This window comes from Hyla sarda, chromosome 2 (genome assembly GCF_029499605.1).
Source record: "Hyla sarda isolate aHylSar1 chromosome 2, aHylSar1.hap1, whole genome shotgun sequence".
NCBI lineage: Eukaryota > Metazoa > Chordata > Amphibia > Anura > Hylidae > Hyla > Hyla sarda.
In genome coordinates, this window is record NC_079190.1 from 339,049,096 (window position 1) to 339,065,088 (window position 15,993).

At 43.7% G+C, this 15,993-nt stretch overlaps 2 protein-coding genes and 2 non-coding genes across 6 annotated transcripts in view; 2 read left to right on the forward strand and 2 right to left on the reverse strand.

Moving 5' to 3' along the window:
* MDM4 (MDM4 regulator of p53) overlaps positions 1-15,993 on the reverse strand; it is a 38,664-nt gene that overhangs the window by 22,195 nt on the left and 476 nt on the right. Inside the window, exons 1-3 of one of the 3 annotated variants that reach the window (XM_056558101.1) lie at positions 13,579-13,822; positions 8,321-8,433; positions 3,504-3,578 (exon numbers count right to left, since the gene is read on the reverse strand). In XM_056558101.1, coding sequence (XP_056414076.1) covers positions 3,504-3,578; positions 8,321-8,433; positions 13,579-13,600 — 210 coding nt within the window. In that variant the 5' untranslated portion in view covers positions 13,601-13,822. Of the gene's footprint in view, positions 1-3,503; positions 3,579-8,320; positions 8,434-13,578; positions 13,823-13,843; positions 14,023-15,993 lie in introns of those variants that run through there. The other 2 variants (XM_056558102.1, XM_056558103.1) reach the window with 2 other exon arrangements.
* The window catches only part of PIK3C2B (phosphatidylinositol-4-phosphate 3-kinase catalytic subunit type 2 beta), a 129,884-nt gene continuing 127,907 nt past the window's right edge, over positions 14,017-15,993 (forward strand). Inside the window, exon 1 of the mRNA XM_056558098.1 lies at positions 14,017-14,150. The gene's annotated coding sequence lies outside the window, so the exon portion shown is untranslated. The remainder of the gene's footprint in view (positions 14,151-15,993) is intronic.
* On the forward strand, positions 14,337-14,409 carry TRNAK-UUU (transfer RNA lysine (anticodon UUU)). Its single transcript has one exon. It is a non-coding gene; the product is annotated as a tRNA-Lys (tRNA).
* Positions 14,720-14,792, reverse strand: TRNAK-UUU (transfer RNA lysine (anticodon UUU)). Its single transcript has one exon. It is a non-coding gene; the product is annotated as a tRNA-Lys (tRNA).

Sequence of the window (15,993 nt, forward strand, 5' to 3'; positions counted from 1 at the left end):
AAAAGGATGACGAAAACCACTGGGCCCTAGCGGTGACACACCCCCTATATGTAAAAATCAGAAATGGTGAAAAAATAATGTAAAATAATGTCCAGCACTCTGGTGATCTTATATGTGAGATCTAATTAAAGGGTTACGGTCTGAAAGATTATTGAAAATCTGTGAAAATTATTATTAAAAGTCCTTTGCTGAGCGATGTTACAGTCTTGGCAAAAGGTATTGTAACAAATGATGTATCATTGCTGTTGTAACTTGTAACTGGTAAATAAAGTTACTTAGTTGAGCTCAGACAGATAGTACTGCTGGTAGTATAGCTCACCCGCTCCTGTAGAACTCTGCGTACGATGTCCTCTATGTATACCACGTGCGGAGGCGTTGGTAGAAGGTATCTCTGCTGGCAGAGCGGATACCTTTGTGGGTGCACTTGGCAGAGTGTCTCCCCTGACCTCCGCGCTGATGTTACAAAGCGGGTACCGCTGGATGGTATGGCGTCCCTCGTGGTGTAATGAATGGAGTCCTGGGCGGGTGAGCTGATGGATCTTTCACAGCAGGTTCTCGGCTCAGATTGTGGCAAGCATAGAGAAAGTCCGGAATGGATTTAAAGCTGAGGTTTTTCGGGTCTCAGTCTTTTCCAGGTACTGGTGCCAGATTCACACTTTGTAGATGAGTGGGATAATGTAAAATTGTCCTAGACACGTTTCAGGGTTCTATTGCAGGTAACGCACGACCCTTTCTTCAAGCGCACCCACAAAGGTATCCGCTCTGCCAGCAGAGATACCTTCTACCAACGCCTCCGCACGTGGTATACATAGAGGACATCGTACGCAGAGTTCTACAGGAGCGGGTGAGCTATACTACCAGCAGTACTATCTGTTTGAGCTCAACTAAGTAACTGTATTTACCAGTTCCCACAGCAATGATACATCATTTGTTACAATACCTTTTGCCAAGACTGTAACATCGCTCAGCAAAGGACTTTTAATAATAATTTTCACAGATTTTCAATAATCTTTCAGACCGGAATCCTTTAATTAGATCTCACATATAAGATCACCCGAGTGCTGGACATTATTTTACATTATTTTTTCTGATTTTTACATATAGGGGGTGTGTCACCGCTAGGGCCCAGTGGTTTTCGTCATCCTTTTTATATTTTGTGCCAGAGTATATATAGTGCAACATACTATTTTATATATTGAATAAAACTGTTAACTAAAGCATCCTATGATATTGTATTTTATTTAAACATCATTATGTACCTTTTGGGGTAGAATCCTTGAGGATTGGTTATACATTTTGTATATAACTCCGAAAGTACTTCACTACACCGGGTTATAGTGCGGGTGAACAGGAGACCGATGTGGGGTCTCTGATTTATATACATACCTAGGCTACTACTTAGAAGTGGTCTAAGATAGCAGGAGGTGCTCAAGCCCAAATGCAGATGTGCATTTATGCTGGGGGGCAAATCCTGCACTTGTGGTCCGCTGCTATGGGCGATCCCCAGCCTACAAATGCATGCAATGAAGGATGTCTGCAAATGACGACAAATACCACAATGGCATCCTACACCAGATGAATAGGTGTGGATGTGAAACATATAGAATACAATACATCAATTTTGAGGGATAGTCAATGTCATTGTTTACATCCACCACAGTAGTGCACCTATATTCCTGTAGTAGTGTTGTATTCTACATGTTTCACATCCACACCTATTCATCTGGTGAGGGATGCCATTGTGGTACTTGTGGTCGTTTGCAAGCATCCCCCATAGTATGCATTTTATGCTGGGGATCGCCCATAGCAGCGGACCACAAGTGCAGGATCTGCCCCCCAGCATAAATGCACATCTGCATTTGGGCTTGAGCACCTCCTGCTATCTTAGACCACTTCTAAGTAGTAGCCTAGGTATGTAAAATTAAGAGGCCCCACATCGGTCTCCTGTTCACCCGCACTATAACCCGGTGTAGTGAAGTACTTTCGGAGTTATATACAAAATGTATAACCAATCCTCAAGGATTCTACCCCAAAAGGTACATAATGATGTTTAAATAAAATAAATGCACATCCGCATTTGGGGTTGAGCACCTCATGCCATCTTAGACCACGTCTAAGTAGTAGCCTTTTTGAAAATGTATACTAATGCGCCTTTATTATCATTTTAGGTAGCATTAAGGTACACCTGTGAGGCCAGCAACATATCAGCCAACTTGGGTGGGGCTTATAGTCTGCCTGCCTCCTCCCATTGTATGTGTGCTCAGCCACACTGGAGGTAACCCAGGAGCAGTCTGTGAGCCGGACTTCATGCTGCTGTAATTGCCCACTGGCCCCTGGTTTTGCTTATCATGCACAGGTAGGTTTAGTGTTAGGTCCCGTGCCACTTGAGAAAACTTGGTATTGGTGTGCGGGCTCAAGTATGTCCTTCATGTAAGGATATGCTGGCTAATGTCTCAATATTACATCAGTTTTGAGGGTTAGCCAATGTGATTGTATACATCCACCACAGTAGTGAACCTATATTCCTGAAGTGTTGTTATATACATACCTGCAGTCTGGCGCCCGGTCATCATGGTCACTTGTCACATGAGCGCTCACGTGACCAGCAACCATGAATATTCAAATCCAGCAGGTGGGCCCGCCTCCAGCGTGCAATTCAGAGAAGACAGAAGATGATCTTCAGAGGGACCGGGCGCCAGACTGCAGATATGTACATAAGTCAGAGACCCCACATCGGTCTCCTGTTCAGCCGCACTATAACCCGGTGTATTGGTTTTAGTGTGGGTGAACCGTGGGTGACCGTTTTCCTTTAAGTGCAGGAGAACAAGCTGTTAGTTTCTCTTTAAGTCTGATTACCCCTTTTAAGAACATGCACTTTTTATTACTTTGTCCAAGATGTTTTGTCAATAAAAGTTAATTTTGATGTTCACCGATAAAACCATTTCAATAATAAAAAGAAAATAAAAAAAAAAAACAGCCAGGTAACTGTACATATTCAAGTCCATAGATGTTCTACTATGTACACAAAAGCAGTCTGCTAGTCAGATTCTAATCTACTCCCTTTTGGTATAGTACAGGTATTTACTAAAGGTGGACTTGGACTGCCTTCCTCTTGAGAGAACCAAACAATAACAGTTCTTTATGCTCACACATTCTGAAGTACATGTAACAACATTATTCAGAATAACCTCAGGTTATACAGATGTTTTTCAAGGTTGTAGCATCTGAACAATTTTATTCAGTTCTATTCAATTCACCCACCAGAATAGTAAGAGATGACAATACGCTGCCCTTAAAATGTTTTTCCAGCAGGCTATGTTACCATATCCATATTTGAAAAAAAAAATAAAAATAAATATTATGAAATGAAACTTCTATTCAAAAATGTAAAAAGACAGAAAAAATATACATTATGTCATTAATGAATTTATCTGGAATGAAAAGGGATTGTGCAGATATTAATAAAACCTAAATTGAAGTAGCGGAGTGATAGAAAAGCTCACCTGTTTTATGGTAAATGTATCTCCCTTCGCCCCTGCTGTGTGCAAGAGCTTCAATAGAGTTGGTTTTGGTCGTACCTAAAATATGCAGGGGAAAATTGCACAAGGTTATTAAAAGGTATAGTACTACTGGGCAGACAAATATGCATCCACAACACCGCTTTATGTCACACTGCATTCTTCTGAGCACCATGTCTGCTAACAGTCTAAGGTCACCTGTCCTCTACAGGCAGCCACTGCAGGCGCTCTAAAACCATTTAGTGAAGTGATTTAGTTGGAAGGAGTTAAAGGGGTACTCCGCTGCTCAGCGTTTGGAACAAACTGTTCCAAACGCTGGAGCCGTGAGCTTGTGACATCATAGCCCCGCCCCCTAATCCTGCTTTGCCCCCTCAATGCAAGTCTGTGGGAGGGGGCGTGACAGTCATCACACCCCCACACATAGATGTGCATTGAGGGGGTGGGGCCTGATGTCATGAGGGGGCAGGGTTATGATGTCACGAGCTTCCAGCTCCAGCATTCGGAACAGTTTGTTCCAAACGCTGAGCAGCGGAGTACCCCTTTAAGTGCTATTTACACAGGAGTAGGCAGGCTACGATTAATTTAAATGAGGATTCTGCGCCAAAACTATGACCACCATCCAGGAATGCAGATAGGCAGTGGTCAAGAAGAGAAGTTCTTCACTACCAGTTACATATTGAGGCTGACAAGTTCATCTATATATAATTACATCCAAGGCATCCAGCTTTTTTGTGGCTTATCCTATTTCATCTAGCAGGCGACCTTATGCTTAAAGGGGCAATATCACTGTTGAGTAAGCGCCAGTAATTCCAGTGGTTCTAGAAGTGCATGAACATTCTATGTTTCATAATGAAGGATACATCTGGAGTTTTACAAAGTTAGCAGTGTGGGCCAGTATGAGAGAGGCTGGACATCATTAGCAATTATCCTCTTTTTGTGTACTAATGTGGATATTATCCTAATCTATATGAAGGAGATTAGACCGCAACCCAAGAACATTAATTGACTGTAAAAACCAGTTAGAATCATCCACATGACTGTTTTGCCTTAATGTTTTTGTCAGCTATGTGCCATTTATTTTGTGCCATCTATGTGCTATGTGCCATTTATGTACTTTGTGTGCTATTTTGTTATATAGAGTGGAATAGTACAGATAGTATATCCCGGCGCCGGGATATCTCCATCTTTACATGTACATTTCGGTTCATTACCCCTGATGAACCGTATCTTTATCTGTATATGGGGAAACGCGTCAGGATAATTAGATTTTGGGGATTGACCCATTTGAGTACTCCAATATTGGAGACCCCTTAACCTGAATGGATTGCTGTTTTTTAATATTTTGGACTTTTTTAATTTTGGTATGTAATAAAGATATTATTTTAGCTATTTTTTGGGGATATTTGTGGTAAAGCTTAGCTAAAGTGGACGTGGTAGTCCAGATTCTGTCAGAGATTGGTTTTATGACTTGAATAGATGGCTAAATTTTAGACATTTTATAAGCATCAATTATAATATGCTTTCATTTGGTAATGTATTTTGGTCAAAACATTTTCATTTTCTTCTACTATGGTTAGTAGTGGTATAAAATGGTTGGAGTGTTTTATAAAATACTACAAGGTCTAAACGTGCTTCTTATTTAGGCTTTTTTTTTTTTTAGGGGGAAACATAGATCAAGGCTGTCTTTCTTCTGCTTCGCTGACATGTCTACTTCAGTAAATACTTATATTCTCTATAACATTTCTGAAAAATATTTCCTAACCAATCTGCATTGTACTGCTCCTTTGTTACAATTAATTGACAACTGGATATTATGAATTGGGGCGTGTCCTTGCATACTGTGACACTGTCCGGACTGCATTAACAGTGTATTTCCTTCTGCCCTAGTGAATAGTTACACCCTGTTAATTTATTCATACATTCCAGGAGAAATAATAGAGGAACGGCACAGGGCAGAGTTTAAAAAAAAGTTACACTATTAGATAGGGGTGTGAATCGCCAAGAATTTGGCGATTCGATTCGCGATACCAGTGTGGCAATTCGATATATCCCGATACCGTCTAGGTGACGATACATCGCGATATATCCAGATTCTGTCTAAAAAACAATGTCTTTTACACTTTTATTAAAACTTTATTTTTATTTTATTTTTTTTGTACACTTTATTAGTCTTTTAGGAATCATTAGATTCCTCAGACAGATGAATAGAGTTCTATTGAACTCCATTTATCTGCGATCCATTGATAGAGCCTGGTCCAGCCAGGCTCTATCAATGACAGAGCCACGGAGAGCATACACATCTCCCTTTAGACACCGTTGTCAGCGGCGATCTAAAGGGTTAATAGCCAGCCGCGGCGATCGCTGCATGCTGGCTATTAGCGGCGGCCCCCGGCTACTGAGAACAGCCGGGGGCTGCAGAGTATGGAGCGGGCACGAGTCGGAGCCCGCTCCGTACACCCAGAGCGCCGCCGCGTCAGATCCGGCTGACAAAATGTGGAACTTGTATCTCCTGATGCCCGGGACATGCTGTTCTGTGCATCAGGAGATACAAATTCCACATCACTAAAAGAATCGATTCAAAAATATTTTGAATCGATTCAGTATCGGCAAATGAAAAAATCGCGATAATCGCGGGAATCGATTTTTTCTTACATCCCTACTATTAGAACATATAATTTTTAAAACAAATCACATCGAGAGTTCAAGATTCTCTTTAAAAGGAAATCTGTCATCAGTGTCACCTGCATTAACCTGTCAGTACAGACAGGTAGTGCAGGTGACACTGATGACAACGGTACTTAGCTTGTCCCATTACATGCGGTCCTTCTCCAGTATTCCTCTTCGGCACCTTTAGCTCTGGGCCGACTTGGAGCATGGGCGGAGCTTAGTGACATCAGCAGCGGAACCGAGCAGAGAACAGCATCGGTGACATCAATAAACTCCGCCCATGCTACAATTCGGGCCCAGAGCTAAAGATACCAAAGAGGATAACCGGAGAACGACCACGTGGAACAAGACAAGGTAATGACCGTTGTCATCAATTTCACCTGCACTACCTGTCTAACAACAGGTTAGTGCAGGTGACACTGATGACAGATTTCCTTTAACCCTTTTAGAACCAGGCATATTTTGGCATTGAGGACACAGCCAATTAAAATTTTTGCATTTGGCATTGTCTTACGTTTACACGGTTTACCTTGCAAGATTAATAATGTTATAGTTTAATATTTCGGACAATTCTGCAAGCTGCAATACCAATACCCAAAAGAGGGTGATTATTTATAAGGGGAGGAGCTTTTATATATATATATATATATATATATATATATATATATATATATTTATTTTTTTTTTTTTTTTCTAAAGGGTAGAAACACGCGTAGCAGATACACTGCAGTTTTCTGCAGCAGAAAATGTGTCAAATGCAGAAGTGGATTCAACTGAAAAGGAAAATATCAAGGAAGGTGTTATACTTCCCCCTCCCAGCTGGACCCACTTCTGCTGTTGGCACACTTTTCTGCTGCAGAAAATCTGCAGCATGTCTGCTACATGTGTTCCTACCCTAACACTTTTTATTAGGGGACTATTATAAGCTATCATTGGATTGCATTCACTGTTCAATACTATGCCATACCTGACCAGTGACATCAGCACTCTGTTTAAACAGTCTTTTTGAGGTACACTGTACAAGACAACTGAGGTTCGGAGGCACAGGTCGTGATTAGAGATGAGCGAACTTACAGTAAATTCGATTTGTTACAAACTTCTCAGCTCGGCAGTTGATGACTTTTCCTGCGTAAATTAGTTCAGCTTTCAGGTGCTCCGATGGGCTGGAAAAGGTGGATACATTCCTAGGAAAGAGTCTCCTAGGACTGTATCCACCTTTGCCAGCCCACGGGAGCACCTGTAAGCTGAACTCATTTATGCAGGAAAAGTCATCAACTGCCGAGCCGAGAAGTTTGTGACGAATCGAATTTACTGTAATCGTGCTGTGTGGGATTAGAAGCGTACGATCAACCCACTGTCACTTGTAACTTTATCCTTTAGATGCTTGATCTGATAGCAGCTGTCACTTAGGGTATGTTCATACGTCGGAAATTCCGCTGTAGCAGAGTCCTGTTAATTTCAATGGGAATCTGCTGCTCTGTGCACACGCGGGGAATTTCCGTGTCCACACAAAGAATGAACACATTCATTCTTTGTGCGGAGTCTGTACCGAATGCATAGCTGTGTATGAGACGGCACATTCCTGTGCTGTCCTAGCAGGCCCAGCAGTGTCCAGAATGTCCGCACAGAGAATCTCTGTGAACACGGCCTTACTGTGTATGAAGACTAGCCAATGGGATCCCTCCTGTTCCTTCATCACATGACTGCATACACAAGTAAAGCTAAATTAGATATATTACTTTGTATTGTTAATACAAGGCAATGCAGCAACAGCCTGGAACGTTTTACACCAAACTTTCCATATAAGTATGGGTTAAAGTTTATGAGACTTAAACACTGTACGAACAAACTCCGACTGTGCCACAGTGAGAAATATGGTGCACTTAAGGTCTGTCTGTAAAAATTAGGCAGTATTAGTAAGGCCTAACCCCCCCCCCCTCCCCCACTCCGTCGTTGATTGGTTGCTATGGGCAAAAAAAAAGTTAGTTTTTTTGTCCCTATTATTCAAACACAAAATAAGAAAAAACTACAATCTAAGAAAAAAACATTTCCGAGAATTGAGCTGTCACATTTGTCATATAAAAGGCAGTCAGTAAAGTATTTTGTGGATGCCTCATGATGAGCTGTTCACATACCGTGTTCCCCTCCGAGTCCTGGAAGCTACGATTAGAGGGGTTTAGCCCCAGCAGCTGCTGCGAGGAGGTAGAAGTTGACATTTTGGCAGTGTCAAAGCTGTCTGAAGGTGTACCTACATGCAGGGGACAAAGAATAAAAATATATCATTCACTAGCAAACCTTTGATAAACCTAAGAGTAAATATTGTCCTGTTCTACACTGCCCACAGAGTGGATAACTATTCCTTTAGTTCTTAAGTAATAAAAAAAAGAACTACAGGCGACGGAAGAAGCTTCAAAACTGATATGGCAGTATCTTCGGGTACAGTGCACCAAAAAAAAAATGAAATTACAGGCAAACAGTTTGATGTAGGGGAATATACCACTGCACACAACTGCTATTGACTGTTAACTCTTGACATGTTATGACATGCATGGATATACACAAGCCAAGTGGGAACTGGCCTAATCAACAACGGGCACGGATGATAAATAAACCCATGCCATCCTTACATAGGCGAAAGATCAGTGGCATGTAAATGCTAAACTAAATAGATACACACATATACATAAAAGCAGACCTTAAATGGGTTCTCCGCTGCCCTGCCCTCCGGAAGTTTATTACTCCGAACGCTGTGTGCGGGCTCCCGTGTTCGAGGCCACCCCCTCAACGAAGGTCTATGGGAAGGGGGCGCGACTGCTGTCATGCCCCCTTCCCATAGACTTTCGTTGAGGGGGCGGGCGTGACGTCACGAGGGGGCGGCCTCGAACACGGAAGCCCTCACACAGCGTTCGGCGTAAAACTTCCGGACGCTGCGAGCGGAGAACCCCTTTAGAGCGCAACTGTCATGAAATTTTGGTGCAACAACCTGCACACAGCCTTTGTACTGTGTGCAGGTGGTAGGTATAGCAATATTTTTACCTGATATTTGCAGGCTTTCATGACCCCAAAAAAATGCTTTTATTCAAAGCCACTGACGGTCGGATAGGCGTGGCTTCCTCCTCAGTGCACCTGCGCAGTGCTAGCGCGCTCTCTCTCTGCACCTAGTATCGAGAACTAACCTGATTGTGCGCTGCTCTGTGCAGGCGCACTGAGGAAGAAGACGGCGGCAGGAGCAAATGCTTGCTGGATGACACACAACGGCGCGCAGGTTACATTAGCTGAAGGGCGCATGCGCTGGGACCTGTGTGTCAATCACACAGTGGTCCAAGCGCTGACATACGGGGTAGGCATGGGGGCGGCGGGGCATCGCGTACCTCGCGCCACGCCTATCCGACCATCAGTGGCTTTGAATAAAAGCCTGCAAATATTAGGCAAAAATATTGCTATACCCACCACCTGCACACAGTACAAAGGCTGTGTGCAGGTTTTTGCACCAAAATTTCATTACAGTTGTGCTTTAAAGGGGTATTCCGGTGAAAACCTTTTTTCTTTTAAATCAACTGGTGGCAGAAAGTTAAACCTATTTGTAAATTACTTCTATTAAAAAAATCTTAATCCTTCCTGTACTTATTAGCTGCTGAATACTACAGAGGAAATTCTTTCCTTTTTGGAATGCTCTTTGATGACATCACGAGCACAGTTCTCTCTGCTGACGTTATTATAATAAAAATAACGATTTCTTTAATGTTGTCCTTAGTGGGATTTGAACCCAAGTCCCCAGCACTGCAAGGCAGCAGTGCTAACCACTGAGCCACGATGCTGCCCTTAGCACACATCTGCTATGCATGGTTGCTAAAATGGACAGAGATGTCAGCAGAGAGCACTGTGCTCGTAATGTCATCAGTGTTCCAAAAAGAAAGGAATTTCCTCTGTAGCATTCAGCAGCTAATAAGTACTGGAAGGATTAAGATTTTTTAATAGAAGTAATTTACAAATATGTTTAACTTTCTGCCACCAGTTGATTTAAAAGAAAAAAGGTTTTCACCGGAGTACCCCTTTAACTATCGTTGGGGACATGAAAACGCAGATTCCTTTTAAATTTATTCTCAAGATTAAGTGTTACACAGTTGATAAGGCTAAAAAAAAAAAAGTAGTCTATCAAGTTTAACCTATAACCCTCCTGGGTTAATTTAGAGGCAGGCCACAAAAAACATTAACAGATGCCATTTGCCCCCTACAAGGGGAAAAAGTCCTTATCAGATACATTAATGGATGAAGCCAAAAGGGCGAAACCCTGGTCAGGCCAGAAGAGGGGGTGCCACTGGTTTTCTGATCAATACGCTACTAATCTAACGTATGTGAGTGTAACAAACGGAGGAAAACTACCATCAAGTGGGCTATGTACATGTTCTTTTGGATACAGTGGGTTGTGGAAGATTGGTGTATCATGGGAGACCTGGATTTCTGCCACGGGTCCCACAACAGATTTTTCTGATTGAAAACTCACCCTAGTAGCACACCATTAACACATTCTGCTCCAATGTGCCAGGATTAGATGATATGTACCAAACCGTGTGAATAATTAAACCTTTGAATAATGAAAGCAGAGTCCTGATTGGTTTCCATAGGCAACTACTACACCTTTTTTTTTTTACCAATTCAATAGCTGCATGAAGTCAGCAGCAAATTTGCTACCCATTGACTTCTTTCCGCTGTTTACTGTATAGAAGCTGGATTCCTGTTCTCCTGACAGGAGTTAGGAGAAGGATTTACCTCCACTGGCTGTACACTAGACAGCTGTGCATACAGATTTACCTTGTGCACCCCCAATGTACGACAGTTGGGGTTTATAATGTGGGAAATATTCATATCAAGTGTACTTGTCTGGATAAGCCTGAGAAGCAGCACTATCCCTGGTCATTATATACGGTAATCAGTGTTTTTTAGCAGATTTCTGTTCTAGAGGCTTCATCTCTAATTTGCAGTTCTACTAGAGCTGGTGGGCAGAGCTCCCACCTCTGCCCTCTATAGACTTGTATTGGCTTTCCTTGCAGACACAGGACAAAATGTGCAGAGATCAGATATATACTACAGTGGTCCCTCAAGTTACAATATTAATTGGTTCCAGGACGACCATTGTATGTTGAAACCATTGTATGTTGAGACCAGAACTCTATGGAAATCTGGTAATTGGTTCTAAAGGCACCAAAATGTCATCCAAAAATAGGAAAAAGTGAGGATTAAAGAAAAATAAGTAGAAACTAATATATATATAAAGCAAATCCTTACATATAAAAGTAAGAAAGAGCTGCTGGGAGCTGTAAATCACCGTCTATGTCAGTGTTTCCAAACCAGGGCGCCTCCAGCTATTGCAAAACAACAACTTCCAGCATGCCCGGACAGCCGTTGGCTGTCCGGGCATGCTGGAAGTTGTAGTTTTGCAACAACTGGAGGCACCCTGGTTGGGAAACAATGGTTTATGCAGAGGACAGGAGCTTCTTCAAGGTCCTATACAGTACACACAGTGTCCCAAATGGAGCCGCCCTTACTTGGTGTCCAAAGGAGCAGCTAACCCTGGCACAGGTAAGGAGTAGTACAGAACTTGTAGTTCCTCCCTGTACTGTAGGGGGCGCTACCAGACAGCCAGTCAGTGCATGCACTTCAGTAATAGAGGTGATTTACCAGTGAATGCCAATTCTGATTGGTCAGTTCCTCCAGTTGTGACACGTTTCACAGATCTGGACTGTCTGTACCATTGTATGTTGAGCACTGAAATTCGGCCCAAGATACACCTCCCTAACCACTGGAAGCAAATATACAGATTTTATCATTTCTGGGCTCCACTCTCTCCCAATATGATGTTGGAGGAGACAAGGTTAATACAGTATAGGATAATCTTTACATCTACAATGTACTACAATTATTTACAAAAGAATCTACCATTGTGTGTGTAAATTATGTTATTTTTCACACCCCCAAATTCATGGAAAGGTGCAGCTAAATAATGTAGATCTAAGCAAATTTCAAAGTGTCGTCCGAGCTGATATGAGATTGTGCAGGGGTAGCAGAGTGCTGAAAAACTTATCCCCTATCCTAAGGATAGGGGATAAGTTTCAGATCGCGGGGGTCCGACCGTTGAAACCCCCCCCCCCCCCCCCCGTGATCTCCTGTCCCCGGCTCGCTGGCCAGATAGCGGGTGTTGATCACCGCACGAAGCGGCAGCTGACACGCCCCCTCAATGCATCGCTATGGCAGAGACGCAGATTGCCAAATGCAGCGCTCCGGCTCTGCCATAGAGTTGTATTGAGGCGGCGTGTCAGCTGCCCCTTCGTGCGGTGGTCAACACGCCCCCTTCCTGCGGGCTGCCGGGGCCCCGTACAGGAGATCGCAGGGGGCCCCAGTGGTCGGACCCCCTGCGATCTGAAACTTATCCCCTATCCTTAGGATAGGAGATAAGTTTTTCAGCACTGGATATCTCCTTTAAAGGGGTACTCCGGTGCTTACACATCGTATACCCTATCCAAAGGATAAGACGCTCCGGGAACTGATTACAAACGGGGTGCCGTGTGCAAGATCACGGGGGTCCCCAGCGGCGGGACTCCCGCGATCAGGCATCTTATCCCCTATCCTTTGGATAGGGGATAAGATGTGTAAGCACCGGAGTACCCCTTTAATCGCCAGCTTTAAAAAGTCACGGCTGATAAATCACCAACCAGCTGACCATGCCGCACTGAATTCAAGTTATTTTCTTGACGGTCTCAATGGAAAAAAAGTCTCAAATTTGCAAAAAATTTTAAAATGTGGGTAAAAACTAATAAATTCCCCCAATATTCTCAAAAATTGCACTTTATGTAAGGGTACACCCCAAATAATATAAATAACATAATCTGGAGTGAAAGAGTAAAATACCATCCAAAACCACTAGAGGAGCCCCGGTGCCCAGGGGTGAGGCTGGTACAGCTCACATACAGCTGAGTTATCACTGTCTAAAACAGTGATGTCCAAACTGTGGCCCTCCAGATGTTGCAAAACTACAACTCCCAGCATGCCCGGACAGCCAACGGCTGTCCGGGCATGCTGGGAGTTGTAGTTTTGCAACATCTGGAGGGCCACAGTTTGGACACCACTGGTCTAAAAGAAAATCTATTAGCTGCCCACAGCAACCAATCACAGCTCAGCTTTCATTTCCCTCAGAATCTCCAGAAGTGAAAGCTGTGATGTCATAGGTTACTATGGACTATAGACAGCGTCATAAATCTGCCTCTACTTGTCAGTAATAGTAACAGGCAGAATAGCAGGGCACACAGCATTCACTGACTCCTATGGAGGCCTCAGGACTATAGGTGACAGGAAACCGGATTGGTTTAATTGTGAGGCTAGAGCCACGTTTACACACGTGTATAAGTCGGACGCGTCATTGACAAGACCCTCGTGGCCTTAGGACACAGCAGGCGAAGTAGTATTGACCCCGCCTGTGGGGGACATGTGACCACATGTAGGCCCGCACTTCGTTATCCCTCGCTGACACGCTTTTTAATACTCTACAGTACTATGGCCGGTGATGACGTCATTCTACGGCCTGGAGGTTAAACGAACAGCAGTTACATGTCAAATTCTGTCCAGGGGTCAAAGGTCATCCGTCAGCTCATTTTATTTCTCACCCTATATCCGCCCTATGACGTCTCGTAACGCCGGCATCCTGGCCCACTAGCCGCCTCCCGGCCACGACTAAGCACGACTAGGCGCCATATCCCGGGAAATCCCCGCTTCCGGTCCACTTCCGCTTTCTCTAAAGAGAAACCTTGTCCTAACGGCTAAAACGAGTCCGGAACTCGACACCATAGAGACTACTGAGCATGCACTAGGCAGTCGTTGCTGGCCACACGGTCTGGTGCATTGCTTACAGCGCCGGGAATATACAGTGGTTCATAAAGTAACTACAGTTGGAGGAGGCAGCGGCTCATAAAGGTAGCTACAGTTCACCAGTTACGGACGGCGGTCATATTGCTGACGTGATTCCATTGCTCTGTAGCCATCATGCTGAGATAAAATAACCCCTTCCTCCCTGAAGTGTTGCGTATAGCTAATAAGAGGATGTAGTGCATTGGTATTTCTTGCATAAGGAATAGTATTGGACAAAGCAGTTTTCAACGAGCCCGGATAGCTCAGTCGGTAGAGCATCAGACTTTTAATCTGAGGGTCCAGGGTTCAAGTCCCTGTTCGGGCGGCTCGTTCAACTTTTGTTTGTATTTAATTTTTTTATTTATATTCTATAAAACATTTTTTGTTAATACTTTTTCCTCATTAAAACTGTATGTGTGTGTTATCCTGACACTGGATTAATTTCAATGCGTTTTTATATGTGTATATACAAAGATTGTGCGTCGCAGCCCATGTAGAAAATGTTTGAGGTAAAAAGAAAAAAGGGAGAGATTCTATGTTGTAGCTGACAACGTTAATGCGTTAATTCTGTATAGCAGTGGTCTCCAAACTGTAGCATTGTATGTAGTTCTTACAGAAAATAAAAATTAGAGTGCCGCCCGAACAGGGACTTGAACCCTGGACCCTCAGATTAAAAGTCTGATGCTCTACCGACTGAGCTATCCGGGCACTCATAGGAATAGATAGGGATTTTGAGAGGATAGTGCATAAGACAAAATAGGACAATTGTACAATGTGTATATCTTTTAGTGTTGCATTAACACAGTGCGCTGTAGTATTATCCAAGTATGTAACTATAAAATATAGATTTATTTTCCTTATATTTCTTAACCCCTTCCCGCTATAGGACATATGCATACGTCCAAGCATCTGACACGTTCGCGCATTTGGACATATGCATACGTCCTAGCGATCTCCGGCACTGCCGCAGGCTATCACGCCCCCTCCCGTAGGCTTGCATTGAGGGGCGGAGCGTGACGTCACACGGGGGTGGAGGTGTGACGTCACACGCCGCCGGCCCTGTGGTCGCCGGTAATCAGTCCCGGAGCGAACACGCTCCGGGCACTGATTACAAACGGGGTGCCGCGTGCATGATCCCGGCCATCCTCAGCGGCGGGACTCCCGCGATCAGGCATCTTATCCCCTATCCTTTGGATAGGGGATAAGATGTTTAAGCACCGGAGTACCTCTTTAAAGCGCCCGCTTTAAATCAATTATCTGCAGCGGTGTCGCGGGGGGATAAATAGCCGATAACTTATACCGGAATATCGGTATAAGTTATCGGCTATCGGCCCTAACCTCCACCGATTATCGGTATCGGCCCTAAAAAAACGATATCGGTCAATCCCTAGTTAGTACATTGAAGGGCTCTGATGAGATGGGGAGGTGATAGTACAGAGGGCTGTGATGAGACTGGATGAGGGGCTTGTTGGGCTTGGACTCACATGACCACCCATTGGCCAGCCAGACACACGACCTGCTCATGTTGCAGAGCTCAGCTTGACCTCGACTCAGCTCTGCTTACCCCGCCTCACTCTACTACATGTGATGAACTGTAACTAGCTTATTACAAGCGATATTTTCAAAGGCAGCCTGATGCAGACTACTTTAGATTAGCTGCTGTAGCTATTGTACATAAATAGAATAGATGGCAGCATGCATAACATATAGCAACGGTTTTAGACTGAACAAGCTACAGTAACATGTATATCCTTACAATATTATGAGCACATATAGTGACCTAGTGGCATTTTAATTCACGCGATACTATCTTTATTTGCGAGCAGAATACGTAACAGCTCACCCCGTTGTAGGCGCACGGACCTGATGTAGACTTCGTCCGAAAACGTTAGAAAGAAAGGTAATGTCC